The following is an 18312-nucleotide window of genomic DNA, read 5'->3' on the forward strand; positions in this document are numbered from 1 at the left end:
TCCACAGTGACAGTGCCATTTTATGTCACCTGACAGCCTCTAAAAACCTGGCTTGCAGGTGCCGGAGATAGAATGGGACAGACGGTGTAGGGAGCTTGAAAGCAGAGGCTTATTCATCCCTGGGCTGGTTGGAGAGCTCTGGGGGGACTGTGTCTATATATGGGACTAACTGATGCATCATGCAGTCAATTTTCTACACTTCCTTTTTTCTTGTGAGGCTTTTGTTGTGGACCAGTGTCAGAAGTCAGAAGCTGGGGTAGTGGTCCTTGGTAGCAGAACCTCTGAAGGAAGAACAGCACCCCAATCTCTTTACAGCCTGAGACTTCTCAAAAAGCTTCCAGTGGTTCCAAGGGTGAAGGAAGCATCAGCTCCAGCCCCAGCACCAGAAGAGGTGCAGGACACCTTGCCAGGTCATCAGGCACAAGCCACATCTCTCTTGCTCTGTCTTGGAATGGAGACCTGAATGCAGCTACATGCTAGACTGAGGGCTTTGGCTGTGCCACTCCTTCACAGGAGGCATTCCCTTTGCCCAGGTGTACCATTTTGTCTTCACTGGGCATGATGGCGTTTTCAGGCATTTGAGAGATGTTTTTTCATGCCAGAGGTGTGCAAGGAGCTGGTATATCTGGTACACTAAGGCTTTACAGCCTGAGGGAGTTTGCATCTTTCATGTGATTTCAGCATCATCGACAAACTTTTGAAAACTAGATCCTTTAAGGTAGATCTGCAACTCACTGGCTCTTGTGGAGTGGAAATGTTTGCTTTGTGGTGCCTAATTTAGGAGCTCTCTGAAATAAGATAGCTGTGTGTGCTCATCAATGCATCTCCAGCATCCCAATCCATGGACATCATTCCAGTTAAGATGTGCTGGTTTTGTGTAGGGTAGAGTTAGTTTTCTTCACAGCAGCTGGTCTGGGGCTCTGCTGTGGATGTGGGCTGGATACAGTGTTGATAGTGCAGGGATGTTTTAGCCATGGCTCAGCAGGGCCTCCAAAATTCAAGGCCTTTGCTGCTTTTCATCTCACACCACCTTGAGTGGGCTAGGAGGGCACAGGGAACTGGGAGGGGACACAGTCAGGACAGCTGAACCCAGCTGATCCAAGGAAAATCCCAGATCATATGGCAACATGCTCAGCATGTAAAGTGGGAGAAGAAGAAAAAGGGAGATGTTAGGAGTGCTGGCATTTTTTTCTCCCAGGTAATTTTTACATGTGGTGGAGCCCTACTTCCCTGAGGATGCCTGAACAAGTGCCTGGCCACAAGAAGGTGAGAATGAATTCTGTGTTTTGCTTTGCTTGCATGTGTGGCTTTTGCTTTATCTACTAAACTGTCTTTATCTCAACTCATGAATTTTCCCTTTTACCCTTCCAGTTTTCTCTTTTACCCTTCCAGTTCTCTCCTCCATGACAGTGCAGGGAGCCAGTGAGTTTGGCTCTGTGGGGCTGAGTTGCCAGCTGGGATTAAGCCACAATGTAATGGTTGAAATGCCTTTCTCTTGTCTGGTGTACTTTTCATTTCAGCACGCTGGAGACTAAGAGCTGATATTGGTGATGGTGAGAAGACAGACGACCCTCTACATTTAGAGGATTAATGGGAAGTTGGCTAGCTGGTGAGGAAAAGTGAATGCACTCCCATTTGCAGCACAAAACCAGCCTTCCATTCCTTTTATCATTTAGGTATCTATTCCTCAGATCTGTCAAGAACTGGTCTATTGTGTGAAAGACACATGCAGTAGACATTCAGTGTTTGTGAATTGTTCATACAACTGTACTTGAAAACCCACTTCTGCTTAAAATCGTGAGCATTGATGATGCCATCACAAAAGGGTGGGACAGATCAAAACCAGACTTCTGCTGTTATTCAGAAGTGACTTCAGCAGAGGAAATCTAGCTTGTTGACAAATAAAATAAAATAGAAAAATAAAATAAAATAAAATAAAATAAAATAAAATAAAATAAAAATAAAATAAAATAAAATAAAATACTGGTTGTTTTTCAGCTGAGAAAACCATTCTCTGAAAGAAATAGTATTACATGGGGTTTTTTTTGTGAACAAGTTCTTTCTTATCTTCAATCCTTCGAGTTTTACAATAGACTGCAGTTTTTGTTTGCACCATGTCTGTGTACATGAATTATATAACTAACACATCAATCCTTCGTGTTCACTTAAAGAAGTCATGTACTGTGAAAACCTGCCTCCCTTTCTGTTCTAGAAAAGGCATAAAATTTTCTCATTTAAGCAGTGCAGAAATGAAGAATGTATGACATTTTGCACCAAAAAAAGATGGGCAATTTTCCCCAGGATGACTGATATGCTCATGAGCTGCAAAACCCCACAGACTCTTGCTGGTGTCTGCACAGGCTGGCTGTGCTGTGGGTCACAGGGGCACAACAGCTAGAGGGGAAACACAGCCATTACACAAACTCATACAGTATCTGCTAATTACACAACCAGCCCTAGAAGAAAATGAGCACCAGAGGAGTGATTATACAGCTGGGGATCGATCTTAAATATGCATACAAGAAATGTTAGGGAAAGGATTAAGAATGTTTATTTTAGGTTACCAGTAAAAATCCAGTCTATATGGAAAAGGGAGGATTGCAGTTGGCTGCAGCCAGCAGGACAACTGCACAGCCCTTCCAAAATGCCAAATTCTAGCAGAGAGCACACCGAGACTATACTGCAGAGGTGTCAGGAGCTCTTCCATGCGAGCAGAAGGAACCCATTAGGGATGAAACTTTTCTGCCTTGGATCCCTCCTTCACCCAACACCCTTCATCAATGCAGCCTCCATTTTAACCTCAGTTTGGTGATTTTCTGGTGCATAATGACCACAATTAGAATTTTTAATTAAGACAATTATAATTGGTTTTGCAATTCTCCAACAACTGCACGGAATTTAAAAGATATTTTAAGACCAAAGTGATTATTGTAACACTCTGTCTTATCCTAGCTTGTTAGAACTGCAATCAAATAACTTGTCACCAAAAAACTAGTTTGGAGATATTCCTTTATAGCTCTTGTGAGTGAAAAAGTAACAATACAGGCAACAATAGAAGAAACAAAGCTGTCATTCCTTTTAAGCAGAACTGTAATATAAGATGTCATACCTTCAAAAGCAGACCTATAACTTCATGTAATTTTACCCATGCAGCAGCAGGAGCACCCTCAGTTTTGAAGGGATAAGGACGATAAGCAGGATATATAATCTGACAGGGTTCATAGATTTTGGTAGCCTTATTTTTAATTTCATTTAAGGAAAAAGCATTACTGATTTTTTAAGCTGTTTTCTTATTAAAGCATTAAAGTAATTTCTCCACTTACTCCTTCCATGTGAATGGAAGCAAGAAGTTAGTCACCATATTCACTCATGTTGACCACTATTCACAAATGCATTGAAAAACAGCCTTTCCTAGTCAGTATAGGTCTGGATATATTCCAGTCAGTCAACCAGATAACCCAGCATTTAAATGCATTTTGGTTTGGCTTGTTTTGTTAAAAAAAAAACAAACAACCAAAACTAGACTTACTGAACAATGTTGTATTTTCAGAGTGTTTTTAAAAATCAAAATGTCAATCTGATAATTTTAACTGCCTAATAATGCAATTATAACTCCTAAATGAAGCTTAGTTATCTCTGGTTTTTCTTTTGTGTTTCGGCATTCCCTCTGAGCAACAGTTTGCTAAGACTGCTTATTTCAATATTGAGGTCACCACACTAGTTTTAGTCAATTTGTGCACTTCAACAGAAGTTATGCTGTAACACAAAAGCTGTCTGTGAACTCATTTTCTCTCCATAGTTTAGAAATAGTGTGAACTGATAATTTTTACTTATTACATTGTTTCCTCTATCTTGTCTCTGTTTACACAGTGGTGCTGCTTGTGTAAATGCAGATAATCCAATACCTTGAAATGGCTGGAAAAGAACTAAAAACCCAGTTATTTCAGCTTCAGGGCAAAACCCTTGGCAACAGTATCTTCGAGTAATTTAGCTTAACATCAAAAAATTCAGCTACACTGAAGCTGCTGCATACCTGGTAATGCATTAGTATGTGCATGATGTAATCATATATTTCTCCAGCAAGTCGGTTTTCTGGTCTCCAGGGAATAATAACAAACTGAATTCCCAGTAAGGGCACCAGGATTAAAGTAGCTCTGACAGCTTTCATATACATGTTGGACTCAGCACGGTGGGTATCTCTCAGTTTTGTCACCAAAACTCGGACAATGTTCAGCAAAAAGAAAAAATTGACCTGCAAAAACAAAGCTATTGTAGGTGAAAGCATTCAAACTAAACAGACATTCAAAATAAAAATACCGAGCACATAAATGGCAATAAACTGCATCTTTCTAGCTTTATTGTATCTTATAATGGGCAGTTCCCCACCAGTCAGGTCTTGGAAAATATCTTGAATATTTTCAGAAAAGATCTATTAAGCAGCTCTACATGCTTTGGAGCCTGCATGGATGCTTCAAGCAGGCAGGGGTCAGTTCTAGAATGCACTGGATGTTTTGACACTGATGTGGGCAAATTCAGGGTTTCCAGGGAACACTAAATATTATTTTTATATTGGAAGTTTAAATGGGGTGGACAAGTTGTCCCCTAGAAATAACCATATCTCTGTCCTGAGTCTGACAGTTGCCAAGCTATCTTGCTAGTTGGGATAAACTCCAGCATGTCCCTGGACACGTGGGACCTATGGGAGCACACAATTTCCCTAAGGAATATGCTCCATGGACTAATGCTTCAGGCTTGTCTGTGAGCAGGGGTGTAAGGCTGTTTTTGAGGAAAACCTTGGGCATCTCTTGCCTCCACCAGACTGCAGGGACCCCATGGTACTCTACCCACAGGGAACAGGCAACTGTTGCTGTCTCAGGGCAGAAAATTTTGTCCCTGATCCTTATGATCAGTGATATCAAGTAGTTCAGCATCTCCTCTCTTCAGTTATTTATGGAGATCTGATTTCAGCAGAGAGTAACCTGCCCTTGACCCTGGCTTCGCAGAGAGCTCCTTGTGGGATGTGCTGAGAGCCTGCAGGAAGAGGGAGGGCAGACCCAGGCTGGTAATGAGTTCAGTGATTACCCTGTGGACATCCCTGGATCACAGACCCCTTGGTCTCCAGTGTACCCACATCACTCTTTTCCACTCTGCTACAGTAAAATCAGGCACTGACTCTTTGGGACTTTAATAGACTTTCTTTTTCCTGCTAATTTTTTGAAATAAGGATGTAAGTGTATAAATTCCATAGATATTTCAAGAGTTCAAATCACATGTATATATATATACCAGAAATTTCAGTTGAATTTTTTCAGAACAGTGAATCAGCAAGCTCTGCTAAAATATTTCATCACTTCTAAACTACACCGCGAGACCTTTCAACTGTTTTACATTTGTGCTCTACTAGAAAAGAGGAATAATAAATTACTTCTGAGGTCCCAGTCAACATTAAATCTAAACCTTATTCTCCATCCTATTCTGACTTCACTCACTCTGCTTAACCTTCACTTTTAGATTTTCTGAAAGTAACTGTAAAAAGTCAAAGAAAGGCTTTACAAAGTTAAAAACCCTCAGCTCTTCTGAATCAGTCTGCCACTATGGGATTTTTTGTAGCAAATCAAACAGGACATACTGTAGACATTGACATCTTCACAAGAAAAACAAGACTGGAAATGACATAAGCACAATATAGAAATAATAATATCTTATTTTGAAAATAGCTAGATTGCTCTTTTTCCATAATAGCTGCTTATTTTTTCTTTGTGGGCAAGATATAAAGACTGGGATCACAATGACAAAACATAAAGGTTAAATGGATTATCTCAGATGGTAATTGACTTTACAATAGCAGATACAGTCAAGATTGAGCCAATAAACCCACAATAAATGTGATTCTATGGGACCAATAGACTGCCTATAAGGCAGGGAAGGATGGGCTATTTCATATAGCTGATGTTAAAGACTGCTTCTCCAGAAAGGGTAGAAATACTTTTTGTTTTTTCAGCTATTATATGGAAAGTTGTTTATTCAAAGTTTTCCAAGTACTTGCTGCACTATTGTTCGATCTCTGAGGCAATTACTGCAGGTTCGTCCATGCAGGTGTTTGCAAGTAAGAGCAGATAAAAAGATGAAAGTGTATCTTGGGTGACACAATGACATGAGCTTGGGCTGGGTTGGGCAAAACCTGTTCTGCACCTGTCAGGAAGGTCAGGGTTACCATGCCCAACTGGCACACCAGATGCTGTACATATGCACATTGCCAAGCTGCACTTGGGATCTTGTCTTCCTACTCAAACAGCCCAGTTTGAGCTCTTTCCCTGGACTCTTTTAGCTCCCTACCTTTGGAACATACCAGCTCAGTGACCAGAAGAATCCATGCTGAGCACCAGCTCACCCCAGCTAAGGCACAGTTAAATGATTGATGTCACATAAATGCAGTGTATTCCTCTTGAGTCCCACAGGAAAAAAGTGTTGTGAGCCTGTCCTTTGTAACACTGAGCAGGGAAAACCTCTAGTTACCCCTGGGTTTTGACCAAAATACTTATAGTACAGAAGCTTCTATTTTGTTTGGCCTAGCAGCATTTCTAAAATACTTATTATACAGTCGATAGCAAACAATATTCTTACCAATAGAGCTGCCATTACAGGTCCATGAACAATATAAAGCAAGTGTGTGTCAACACTCATCCAGCAGCTGGAGGAGAAATACAGCATTAATGTTTGTTATTAACTTGAATAAAATTTGCTGCATAGTTAAATAATGCTAAATTCCTTCAAAAACAGATGTGCTACTCACTTGTCATTGAAGTATCTGGCTCTTGCAACTGCATGAATGGATGCTGGCACTAAAGGAAACCCTGAAATGATTAAAGTTATAGATCAGTCTTGGTATTTGTTTAGCTTGAATTTCATGTGTGTCACACACTAATAAGTCTGTTGCTCACAAAACAAATGGATGTGAAATCACATCCCTCAGGAAAGAACTTATTCCATCACCCCCAGATCCTGGCAACACCTCAATGATGAGATGCAAATGGGATTAACATTAAAGGCAGGCCAAAAAAGAGAAGCAAAACCCACAGACCATGCTTTCCTGGGGTGTCTCAAAGCTGCTGCCAGGCTCCCCTGCACTGCTGTGGCTTTTGCAGGGAAGGGTGTGAGCAGGGAGTGTGGGAAGGATGTAGGGATCATTCTGTTCTCAGAGGAGTCTTCCCTCAGGAAACCAGGGACACTTGTTAAAGGCATGTAAATAACTGTTGAGCAAGAGAGACGCACGTTGACTTGCATGCCAGATTATGGAGCAATAAGAAACAGAGTGAAGAGTTTCTCTTTTGGAGCCAGTGGCACGAGAAAGTGTTTGGAGCCAGGAGGTTTTTGGGGGATGGGAACTTGTGATATCATCTGTAGGTTCTCAGCACCTGTGCAGCCAAGCCCACTCCATGCAGCTTTATCTCAACAGGGAGAAGAGCTGTGACTACCATGAATCCACATATCCTGACTTATTTGTGACACCTCAGAGGAGGCTTTGATGGGGAGCTGATGGGAGCAAATTTGCACTGGGCTTGGCAACATGCCATGCTTATCAAAACAGAAAGCTCAGGTTCTTATTTCCAGCGTGACACTGAGAGTGACAGTCTGGTCCACTCCTTTTCATTTCCCTTCAGCTTGCTTAAATGTCATATCCCTTCCCAATAGGCTAGAAGCCTGGAACTGGCGAGCCTGCACCATGGTGCTGAGGCCAGTCTGTGCAGCCTTTCACATACAGACAGCTGGACATGATCTGCTGCCTTGTCTGTCCTGTGCAGAGAGCTTGGCACACACCTTTGGTGCTACTGCTGTTTGTTCTCTATGAACCACTGACCTTTCTACTGAGCTTTGGATATTCTACAATTATAAATTAAAATGTGTGAAAATATCCTATTGATACCATGATTAATCATGGAGGGATTAAAAGAACATAGATCCTGGTTTTTTCGCATGTTAGTGGTTTCATAAAAATATTTAGAAGAGATGGACAATCCTTAGCCATGCTGTGGGGAGTGAAAACAAGGTCCAAAGATAGATAAATAGGACGCTCTTATGTTTCCAGACATCTTTAAGCAATAGTTATTTACGGCCAAAAAAAAAAAAAAAGTGTTCTCATTGCAATTTACCCTGGGAGGACATTGCAGCTGTGGGAGAACAAACTGGATTGCTTTCTTTTTATATGTTTTTAGAAAGTGATTCCCAGGCCTCTGGCTGCAGAGTTACCTTTTTGGGTGATGATGCACAGTGAAACAACAAAAAGCTCAGAATAAAAAGAAAGGAGCTTATGACCTCAGGGTGAGCTCATGGGATGACAGCCCGAGAAAATAGTTTTGATTGGGAAATGGAGCAAGCCTGGGCCAGTTTTGTTTGAAGATTGAAATGAGATTTTTAAGGGGCCTTTCTCATAGCAAAACTTCAGCTGAAAACTGTGGCCTGGAGTATTGCAAGTAGAACATGCCATATGATGTAAAAAGAGCTTTTTTCTTCTGCTAAATGCATTAGCCTGGGATATTTGGCTCAACAAACTCAAAAGCAAATATCACGAATGCTGTGGAAAGCCTTCATTAGCTAGTTACAGGCTAAGAAGCCCATGACCCTCTGAAGCTCAGATTTCCAGCTGCAGAAGGGATGGGCTGTTCTAGGGCGAAGTGTTGCTCTTGTAAAGGGCCAAAAAGCAGAGAGCAGCAGAGAAGTGGAGCATCAAAGACTGTGGGGTTGTGGTTACTTGTATGAGTCCCAGCTGCACTTGGTGAGCAGTGAATAATGCAGAGAAGGTCCCCAGCCATCTCAGGGACAGGTAGGACACATCCCTCTAGGTCATGCCAGGTCCTTTACAGCACAAACTGGCAATTAGGTCAGTATTCCCAGCGCCATTTGGAAGGCACTGAAGTTTCAGAACTATTTCATTCCAAATAAATTATCCCCTTTTCACTTTCATGTGGGTGAAGCTGCCTGAGTGAGCTGTACTGTTACACACAGTTGATACTGTTTCCTTGTCCTGCCTAATGGTGAGTTCCTGACCCAGAGAAACAATAACAAATGAGAAATGACATCTGCAGCAGTGGTTCCCAGAGAAGGGGCCAGCTGATGGCATCAGCCTTGAAATACATCTGCCCATGCTAGATTCCATTCAATCACCTCAAACCTTTTGTAGAAGTTTTTGTATTTGCTCAGATTTTATTTTTCTTATAAAGCTATTTTACAAATGTCATTAGTGGTTTTTCCAAATAAAGTAGGCCAGATCTTCTTGCATAGAGATTAGCAAGAACAATGAATAATGAGTAACTTTGTTTTGGACGTTTGCCTTGATCTCTTGAATTGTAATTCAGAGCACAGCCTGCTCTGGTTCCTCTGTATTGACCTTTGGAGAAACGTGTCTCTGTCCATTGATTAACATAGATGGATGTTTAAAGTTAGACTGTGTTACTACTCCTTCTGGAATCAGTGGAATTACAATGATTCATGCAAACTTAAGGGGTTACTAGATTGTCGTAATCAGATCATTTTGCTATTAATAATATTTCTATTTAAGTTAGGAGGTGCTAATCATTACTTCTTTCTTTCTTTTTCTTTTTTTTTTTTTTTGGAAGTATAAATCTAGTTTCATAAAAATGGCTGCAGACACCATTGACAAGAGTTATGTCCATTTTTTATAACTGTTTCCTTCTCAAGATATCAGCAGCCTATTACCACTGCCACTACCCTCTTTATTTTTTGGGCAGCTCTGCAGACACTGATATGTGTCTTATCAGGTAAGAATTCCCCACTGTGCTGCTGGTGCCATTCTCAGCACTACTACAGCTGGCTCATTAGCTTTCATTGCAGGCTGGATGTCACAGGTGCATTAAATTGCACTGCCTAAATTGAATGGCACCAGAAAAAAATTATGTCTATGACCATATTGCTCTTCCACAATTGGATGTGGAGTGACACTATTTTGGGAAGCCTTGTTCTGTGAGATATGAAAAAGCTTTGTCTGGAAGCAAATGTTTAAAATGACTCGTCACATTGGGTTGCTGTTTCACATCCCTATGAGACTTTTTATATTGAAATATTCTGAGCTATGAGATTTTTCTGATAGCACAGCTGCTTGCTCTAAGAGGACTCAGCTATTTGGATTGGCATGGTCCAGAAACTCTAAGTTGATTTAGGGCTCTTCAGGAAGGTTGTCTTCATTTAAGAGATTATAATGTTTCACATACTTATAATTCCAAAAGCATTACAAGTGCCTCTCTTCTTAGAAAAGATGCCATTCTCATAAGAAAAAAGAGTGCATGCTGGTGTTCTCATTAAGGAAAACCCAACAAACAAACAAAAACCATCAAAGACAAATTATTATTTGCCTGGAGACTGCTCTCTGACACTACAAAGTATATGAACTAGAAAATCATGTTACTTTTCTTGTTATCTAATGTAGGTATCCAGCGAGCACTAAGCCTCATATCGAAAGGGGACAGTAAATGGTCAGATTTTAAAATGAAAATCCAGGTAGGGGATAACTTTGCTGTTACTGCCCATTTAGGATCAAATATCAGATGCCTAACTTGTGTCTGAAGATAGTGTTTTAAATTTCTTCAGAACATATACAACTGGGTAATTTTCCTTTGACCTAGTTATCTAATTATCCACTTATCTAATCTAAAAATGTCTCATTTTTATTGGTTTAAGCAATAGGGCTATTTTTCTATTTTCCTGCTGTAAATGAAATAATCTTGAAAAAGTACAACTCCACCAAAGAGGATGGCAAATATAGAATAAATTATGTCTACTTCAGACAGTGCAGTGTGTGTGCAGTGAGACAATGGGTAAAAGTCCATTATTTGCTGCTTTACTGCAGCAATGGTTTCAAGAGAGGGGAGCTGCCTTACCAGAAATTGGAATGAGGCCAGAGATTCATGGTTGCCAAATTGGAAAAAAGCTTTTGATATTGATTTTCTGTCAACGCTGATGCAGAATGGATTTAAAATAGCGATCTAAATGTAAAAGATTCATTGTAATATACTGATTACATTTATATGATCTTTTATGGGACCAGGTAGTCCAAAGGAAAACTATCTGCTGCTACCCATTAAAAAGGCAAGGGGTCCCTTAGGAAAAGATGAAGAACCAGACCTAGTCATCGTTCCTTGAGCAGTATGCATGTGACCACATGCTGTTGGGCAAAACCAGTCCTGACAGCAAAGCCATTACCTACTTAGTAGGTAAAATCAAATTAAATTTTCCCTTAAAACAACATATGCCAAAATGTATTTGATACTGGATTCACTTCCTGAGAAATTCTGCTTCCTCTTTGTATGCCGTGTTTGCTTCACTTTGTGAGACACAGATACTGATCTTTCCTCTTGATTCCACGAAAATGATACTTTATAGGTACTGTCACACATTCATGTTTTTGTATATATGTGACAAAAATAAACATCTTTTTTTTCAGAAAAGATGTATTCTTGAATAGAAATCTACTTTTTCCAATAGCTTTTCTTAACAGAGCATAAGAACTTTTTTCTGCAAATCCCAACATGCAGCAAATAAAAAATACTTTTTTGTGCTGTTTTTTGTAAGTTTCTAAGCCCATGTAACTCTATGCACTAAAATTAAAGGTCCAAGAACTCAGTCTTAAGCTATGACCTAACGATATTTACTAGATCATAACTGATACATGGGTGCTAGAAGAATTCAAAAATCTGGATGTGCTGACCGTCCTGCTACAAATGGTAGCATACATACCCCAGCCCAAGAGGTAATACCAGTGCAAACGCTGCTCTTCAGCAAACACTGCCACCACGATCAGTGTGTGGAGATAAATGCCTTCACAGAGCATCCAGAAGTAGTTGCAGCCCAGCATGTACTGATGAAAGAATTGCAGCACTTTGCAGCTTACCTGTTAGATAAATGAGAGAAAGTCACACGCTCGACCAGCATTTTGCATTTAAGTAGGCAAAGACACATGTTACTGCTAGGCTATAAGAAAGCAAAGGGTAACAAAAATTCCCAGCTCTTTCTGGTTTGGGGTTTTTTTTCCAGCACCTATCAGTGAGAAGGATTTCAAACTTTAATAAATGAGATGAATTAAAGGAAATAAATTAAATTAAATGAATTAAATTAAATTAAATTAGCCTGGAGAAAAGGAGGCTTGGGGTGACCTTATCACTCTCTACAACTCCCTGAAAGTTGGTTGTGGTCAGCTGGGGTTGGCCTCTTTCTCCAGGCAGCAACTGACAGAATGAGAGGACACAGTCTCAAGTTGCATCAAGGGAAACATAGGTTGGATATTAGGAAAAAGTTTTTTACAGAAAGAGTGATAAAGTGGAATGGTCTGCTCAGGGAGGTGGTGGAGTCACCATGCCTGCATGTGTTTAAAAGAAGACTGGATGTGACACTCAGTGCCATGGTTTAGTTGAGGTGTTAGGGCATGGGTTGGACTTGATGATCTTCCAACTAAGTGATTCTGTGATTCTGTAAATTAAATTAAAATAAAGTCCTCACAAAGTAGAAGAGAATTATGATAACAGCACTCCAAAAAATACCAAAAAATAAAGTATTTCCTTAAAAACTCAGTAATCTAGTGGGTTTTTTTTAGAACTGAAACAACTTGTTCTAGAGGTCAAAGGAGAGGTGTGAAAAAGACTTACATTGAGCTCCAATTTCGATGACTTCCTTTTGATCAAGCTTTGCTAAGGTTTTCAGGGCTCTCTTCTAAGCCAAAGTCATTTACTCTTTAAACAGCCCCCAGCTCTGAACAAATTGTTTTGGAAAGTGCAAGCTTTTGTGGCAGCAGATTCTTTTTGTAGGGTACCAGGGATACTGTCTTTGCCACTTTGCGAGGCATCAGCTTTGCTCTATTTTGATGAAATAACAAATTGACATATGGAGCTAAATGGAGCTGGTGAAGTGGTTCCCATGTGTGGTTCAGACAAGGCCTGCAGACAGAGACCTTGAGCAGGGATTGTGGCTGCACATTTCTGGGAAGCAGGGGGCAGACGGTGTAAGGAACCATGTTGTGTCCACTGCTGGAGTGCCAGCTGGTGGGAATGATGCTGCTCCTCTTCTGAATGGGTCTCATGCCCATTTGCTTTCTTAGGGACAGCAGTGGGCTTCCTTGTCACCACAACCCAGGAGGGCCAGGAGGAGTGGCAGGTATTGCTGTGCTGACAGAGACCCACTGCTTCTGGGGAGCACCACATGCTACCTGGAAATCTGAGGTCATAGCAGTGATAGCAAAGTAACAGTAACATCTGTGGCCACAGGAGAATAACTATTTGCCTTAACTTCTGCAGATGTTTTCCAAACTGACTACCTGGGCTGTACAAGATGTCATCAGGATTCACTTGTCTCTTTCAAGAGACACTTTTGCAGTTCAGCAGATAGGGGACTGCATGTTTTCCATTTGTCTGGACTGCCCCTCTGGATCAGAAAATCTTCTCAATCATCCAGTCCACCACCTTCTGTTCCCAATTCCCATTGCCCAAACCTGTGTATCTAGTTCTGTTTCAATATTTGAAGTGCAGGTTGGTGTTCATGAAAATATAGGTTTATTGATAGGTTAGGATATAGGATTCTGACAAGGTTAGTGAGATGAACTGTTTTTCATTTTCTAGCAGTTCATTTTATTTTCTAGCAATGCTTTTCTTCTCACCATGCAGGACAGAAGCAGACTGTAACATCTTTTTTTTTTCACACTGTGGCTGAACAGTTCTTAAAAGTGTGTCCAAAAAGGGTTGTATACTGAGCCCAACCCAATCGAGCCAACCACCACTACCACCACCACCACCAAAACAAATAATAAGTGAAGATGTATTTACTCCTTTTTTCTGTGGGCAAAAGTGTTCATTAAGGCTCTTATATCATTCCTGGACTGTTTTTCACAGGTCTGGGTGAATATGTTTATTGCCTTGTTTCCTAGCCCACACTCAATGCAGACTCCTAGCTGGTGGCTTTCCTTTTTCCCTTCTCCCCTTATTGACCACCCATCCCTACAAGGGCTGCCTTGCCTGACAGGCACTCCCCTCAGTCTGCACACAGATTCAGGTGCCCTTCCTGGCATCAGCCAGACACCCTGGCCTCTAAAACATAAGCAAACTTCCTGAGCCATCACAGCAGTTTTCTGTGTCTGAGGTTTGGGCTGGGTCAGCTCTGTATCCCCTTGTGGATGTCTCCAAGGAGGAACTGCAGGTCGGAGGGGCCACCTGAGAGCTCAAGGCATCGTTTTCCTCATGGCTCTGAGTGGGAATACTCAGGGTGCCTGCATGTTGCACATGGGCTGGTCCCGCTCTTCCCAGGGCCAAATTGTCCCAGTATTCCATCCAGCACCTGGGTTCTAGGGACAACTAGAGGAGGAGCTGAGCACAGATGGGGAGTTCTGCAACAAAATCCGTGGTACTTCTCAAGAGTGTCATTTTGATTTAATTCTTTCCCTGTTTCATACTGCCCAACAGAAAGGAGGGTGACTATGGAAGATCCTTGCTCCTCTTTGCCCCTTCTCTGTATGCACTGCTCACCAGCCCTCTGAGCAGTGGTTGGCTGAACACACCTTCCGCTAGAACCAAGCCAGTCTTTGCTGGAACTTGTATCTGTAGCTCAAACAAATGCAAACATAGAAAAAACATTCCCTGACAGATGTAGAGCTAAGCACCATTTGCTTCATTTCCCAACATTTCTTTCTTTTGTGTACCCTCCATCTGAACTATGACTTGTGGCTTCAAAAATGAAATATTTTACTTATCCTTTAGATCAATGCACATGCGGACAACAAATGACTCTTGAGGAACTTAATAACTTCTAATGTAACAAGTTAGAGAAGTAAGAAAACTCTTGTCAAAGAATAAAGGATTATTATGACTAATACTTTCACACACATCACATTAATTTGAGAATTTATGTGAACAAGTTATTATAAGGAGTTTAAAAACAACAATGCACTAAGATGTTATATTCATTATTCAGAGGGAAACAAGAATCAGTCTGCTTTGGATGAGGTAACTAATGCAGTGTGTTTCAGCTATGGCTAAGTGATGCAATGGAAATATTTTCTGACAGTAAAGAAACTGCTTTTCTTTGGTCAGAGCAAGTAAAAGAGATTTTTCAGTAAAAGAGAACCTTTTACTGATAAGAATTGGATTGATAAAAACAAAACACAACAAACGCAACCAACACCTTGGAGTACATTAATCTTAACTGAGAAAATAGCAAAAATAGTAACTTTTATATAGTGTTTATTTTTACAGAAACAAGTAAAATAAAACTGCAAGATGATACAGAAGCAAGTTTTCCACCTGTGCAATGCTTGATAATGGATTGTTTTCTTTATTATAATTTATAATTTTTACTATATTTTATATATATATATATATATATATATATATATATATATATATTTAATATATATTTGTAATTTATAAAGACTGATATTTTTACTATAAGGGTGGTGAGGCACTCGAACAGGGTGCCCAGAGGGGTTGTAGACTCCCTATTTGTGCAAGTGTTCAAGACCATGTTGAGTGGGCCTCTAAGGAACCTGGTCTAAGGGAAGGTGTCTCTGCTCACAGCAGGGCTGTTGGAATTGGATGATCTTTAAAGTCCCTTCCAACCAAACCATTCCAAGATCTAGGATTTTATGACTGTTAACTTTGAGAAAAAAACATATTCAGGAAGTTTATCTTCTGCTGAAGACAAAAGTTTTGTTGTAAGTTCTTTGAGGCAGAGGCTCTGTCCTTGCTGTGTCTTGTACAATATGCAGCACAGTGAAATCCAGGAAAGGATTATTGCAGCAACTTCACACTCCCAAGGGGAGTTAAAAGTCATGAGCTTTTCAGTCTGCGACCAGGTGTGCATGTGACTGAAGCTAGTGGGTTTTAATTCATGAGCAGCACAGGCTAAGAGGAAATAGCAGGTCCTTTCTAGTGCAGCTCCATAGCTGCTGCTCAGGTTGGTCTCCTGAACAAAAGAATAACAAATATTCCACTTTTTGACAGCCTGGAAACAGACAGCACTGTCCTGCACTGTCCTGTTGATGGCTACAGCAAGGGTAAATGTGAAAAACTTATCAGGAAAAAATTACCAGCCCTCAAAGTCAGCCTTAAAAAAGCAGCTCCTTCTGTGCTTCTGGAAGGATGGCCAAGAATGAACCTCTTTTGGCAGAATGCAGTGTGGAAAGAAGCTCAGTCTGCGAGCAAGGAGGCTGCCTCTGGCCACGTGTTTGCATTGCATTGATGGGCACAGAAACTGAGAAAAGTTCTCTACAGATCTGCAGGACAGCATCCAAGAAAAAAAGTGTCCATTATTGCTGATTTTCCTTCCTCATAAAAGCAAACTCCAATGACTGCAATGGTTGTGGCCTAATTACTCAGGGGCAAAAGGGGTCAATAGGAATAGAGTCAGTCATATTCCTCTTGCTTGCAAATCTTGCAGAGAGTTACGGAAATCTTCTAAACACCACAGCTGCAGTATGCAACAAAAGCACTTCAAAAGGATTCTGGAATATTTTCCAGAAGAGAAATAAAACAATTTACTCTCCTTTTACAAGAAAGAGATAGAAACAGTGTCTATGATGTTTTGCAGGGCACACTGGCATGTTATAAACATTTTTAATGTTCCAGTCCTGCCAAAGGAGTCCCAGAGGTCCATCTGCCTATGAAGGACCCTGCAATTGCACAATAATCTAATTGGCATAATGCTCTCCTCAGCTAATCCAGCAGCCTCTCATCACATGTGCTTGTCATTTCTCTGTTAAGGCTCTCCTTGGTTATTGGTTAATAGCTTATGGACAGAAAACTGCACCATTAACTGCACCACTTACGCGCACCGGGGCTAGTCTTGAACTCTTGAACTGCATAAACGCCAGAACTGCACTTTCAATGATAATAACAAAATTTAATATGAAATAACCCTGCTAATTGTTTGAGGAAGGTTTGTCCTAGTAATTCAGTTAGAGCAAGAGGATTGACTCTGTTTTGGCACAGTAAAGTCACACAGATTCCTGTGTGTGCCCATTCTTGCAGTGCTCTCCTGGGTAAAGGAGCTCAGGGTGGCAGGCTGGGAGGTCTGTGTTACATCAGTCCTTATCAACTCCAGAGAGCCAGCCCTATGGAAAGCAAGTATGGGAAAGCCCCTCAGCATGCATAATGAAAAATTTCTTCTCCAAAGTTCACTATCCATTGAAATGCCTCCCACCAACATTTAAAATGAATTGCTGAGAAGAGGCCAGCCAGGGTTATCAATTTTAAACCAAGCCAGCTATATGAGCCATCACTACAGCTGTACACTTTCTTTAAAGGGAAATAATATTTGACCTTACTATGCTTGTTCCTCTTCACCTCTGGGAAACCTCCCTAGTGCATGGCAGCAAAGGATCCTCCTCAAAGAGATTACAGCTTGCCATGGAGGCCAGATATGATTTATTGAAATTCAGTTTGAAGGCAATACAACATATTCTCCAACATTCTAAACTTAGTGTTTTAAAGGAGTAGCTTCAAGTTTGATTACTGCTCTGCCTTAAAAAATGGTGTTTTTTTCTGACTATTAGAACACTATTCTATGAAAATATTCTTAAATTCCAAGTATCCATATGTTACATAAATAAGCAATAAAAGTTTTTTCCAAAGCAAGACTGTGCTAAGTGTAGCTGTAAATCTCTGGCTATCAGAACGTCACACCATTATACAATGTATCTGCTATGAGTCATCAATTAAACTGTGTTCCAGTCAGAAACCTGGCGTACTGGGGTTTGGAAGAAGATTAATGTTTTAATATACTTTTTAAGAATTTACAGAATGAAATGTACACAGTTCTCAGAGAGCTCCCAGGTTTTGTGTTACAAGACAGCAAAATATGAAATTAAACAACGGGGGATATTCTCAACAGCATGCGTGTCCATGTCTATGCTATAGCAAAGCAGCCAGCCCAGATTTACACATTCTGGAAAGAATTAATAAGGCTATATCTGCACATACTTGAGTCCTGGCTGCTGTAGCAATAGTTCTCCCTGGACTGCAGCTTAGAGTTCTGCAGGGCCAGAGGGGTTCTCACAGCACATCTGGCCCTGTCTCAGTGTGCAGTGGCCACTGACTCCTCACCTGCAGGATGGCAACTGTGACACAGGGTGTGAGGCAAAGCAAAACAGTCTCACCATTCCCAGGGGGTTTTATCAGCTTGGTTTCTGAGTGGTGTTGCCAGAGAGAGGCAGTTTTTCAGGGAGCCATTGTAGATATGAGCCTGGCTGATGGAGGAGGCCAGATAGGCCAGCAAAGAGGGAGAGAAAACAAGGGCAGGGCTGCGTAAAAAAAATAGCACAAG

At 40.9% G+C, this 18312-nt stretch overlaps 1 protein-coding gene across 2 annotated transcripts in view; it reads right to left on the minus strand.

Moving 5' to 3' along the window:
• Positions 1–18312, minus strand: part of CALCR (calcitonin receptor) — a 157287-nt gene that overhangs the window by 12689 nt on the left and 126286 nt on the right. For both annotated transcript variants that reach the window (XM_030944012.1, XM_030944011.1), the window contains exons 8-11: positions 11749–11902; positions 6794–6854; positions 6625–6691; positions 4034–4252 (exon numbers count right to left, since the gene is read on the minus strand). In XM_030944012.1, coding sequence (XP_030799872.1) covers positions 4034–4252; positions 6625–6691; positions 6794–6854; positions 11749–11902 — 501 coding nt within the window. The remainder of the gene's footprint in view (positions 1–4033; positions 4253–6624; positions 6692–6793; positions 6855–11748; positions 11903–18312) is intronic.

Source organism: Camarhynchus parvulus, chromosome 2 (genome assembly GCF_901933205.1).
Source record: "Camarhynchus parvulus chromosome 2, STF_HiC, whole genome shotgun sequence".
Lineage (NCBI taxonomy): Eukaryota > Metazoa > Chordata > Aves > Passeriformes > Thraupidae > Camarhynchus > Camarhynchus parvulus.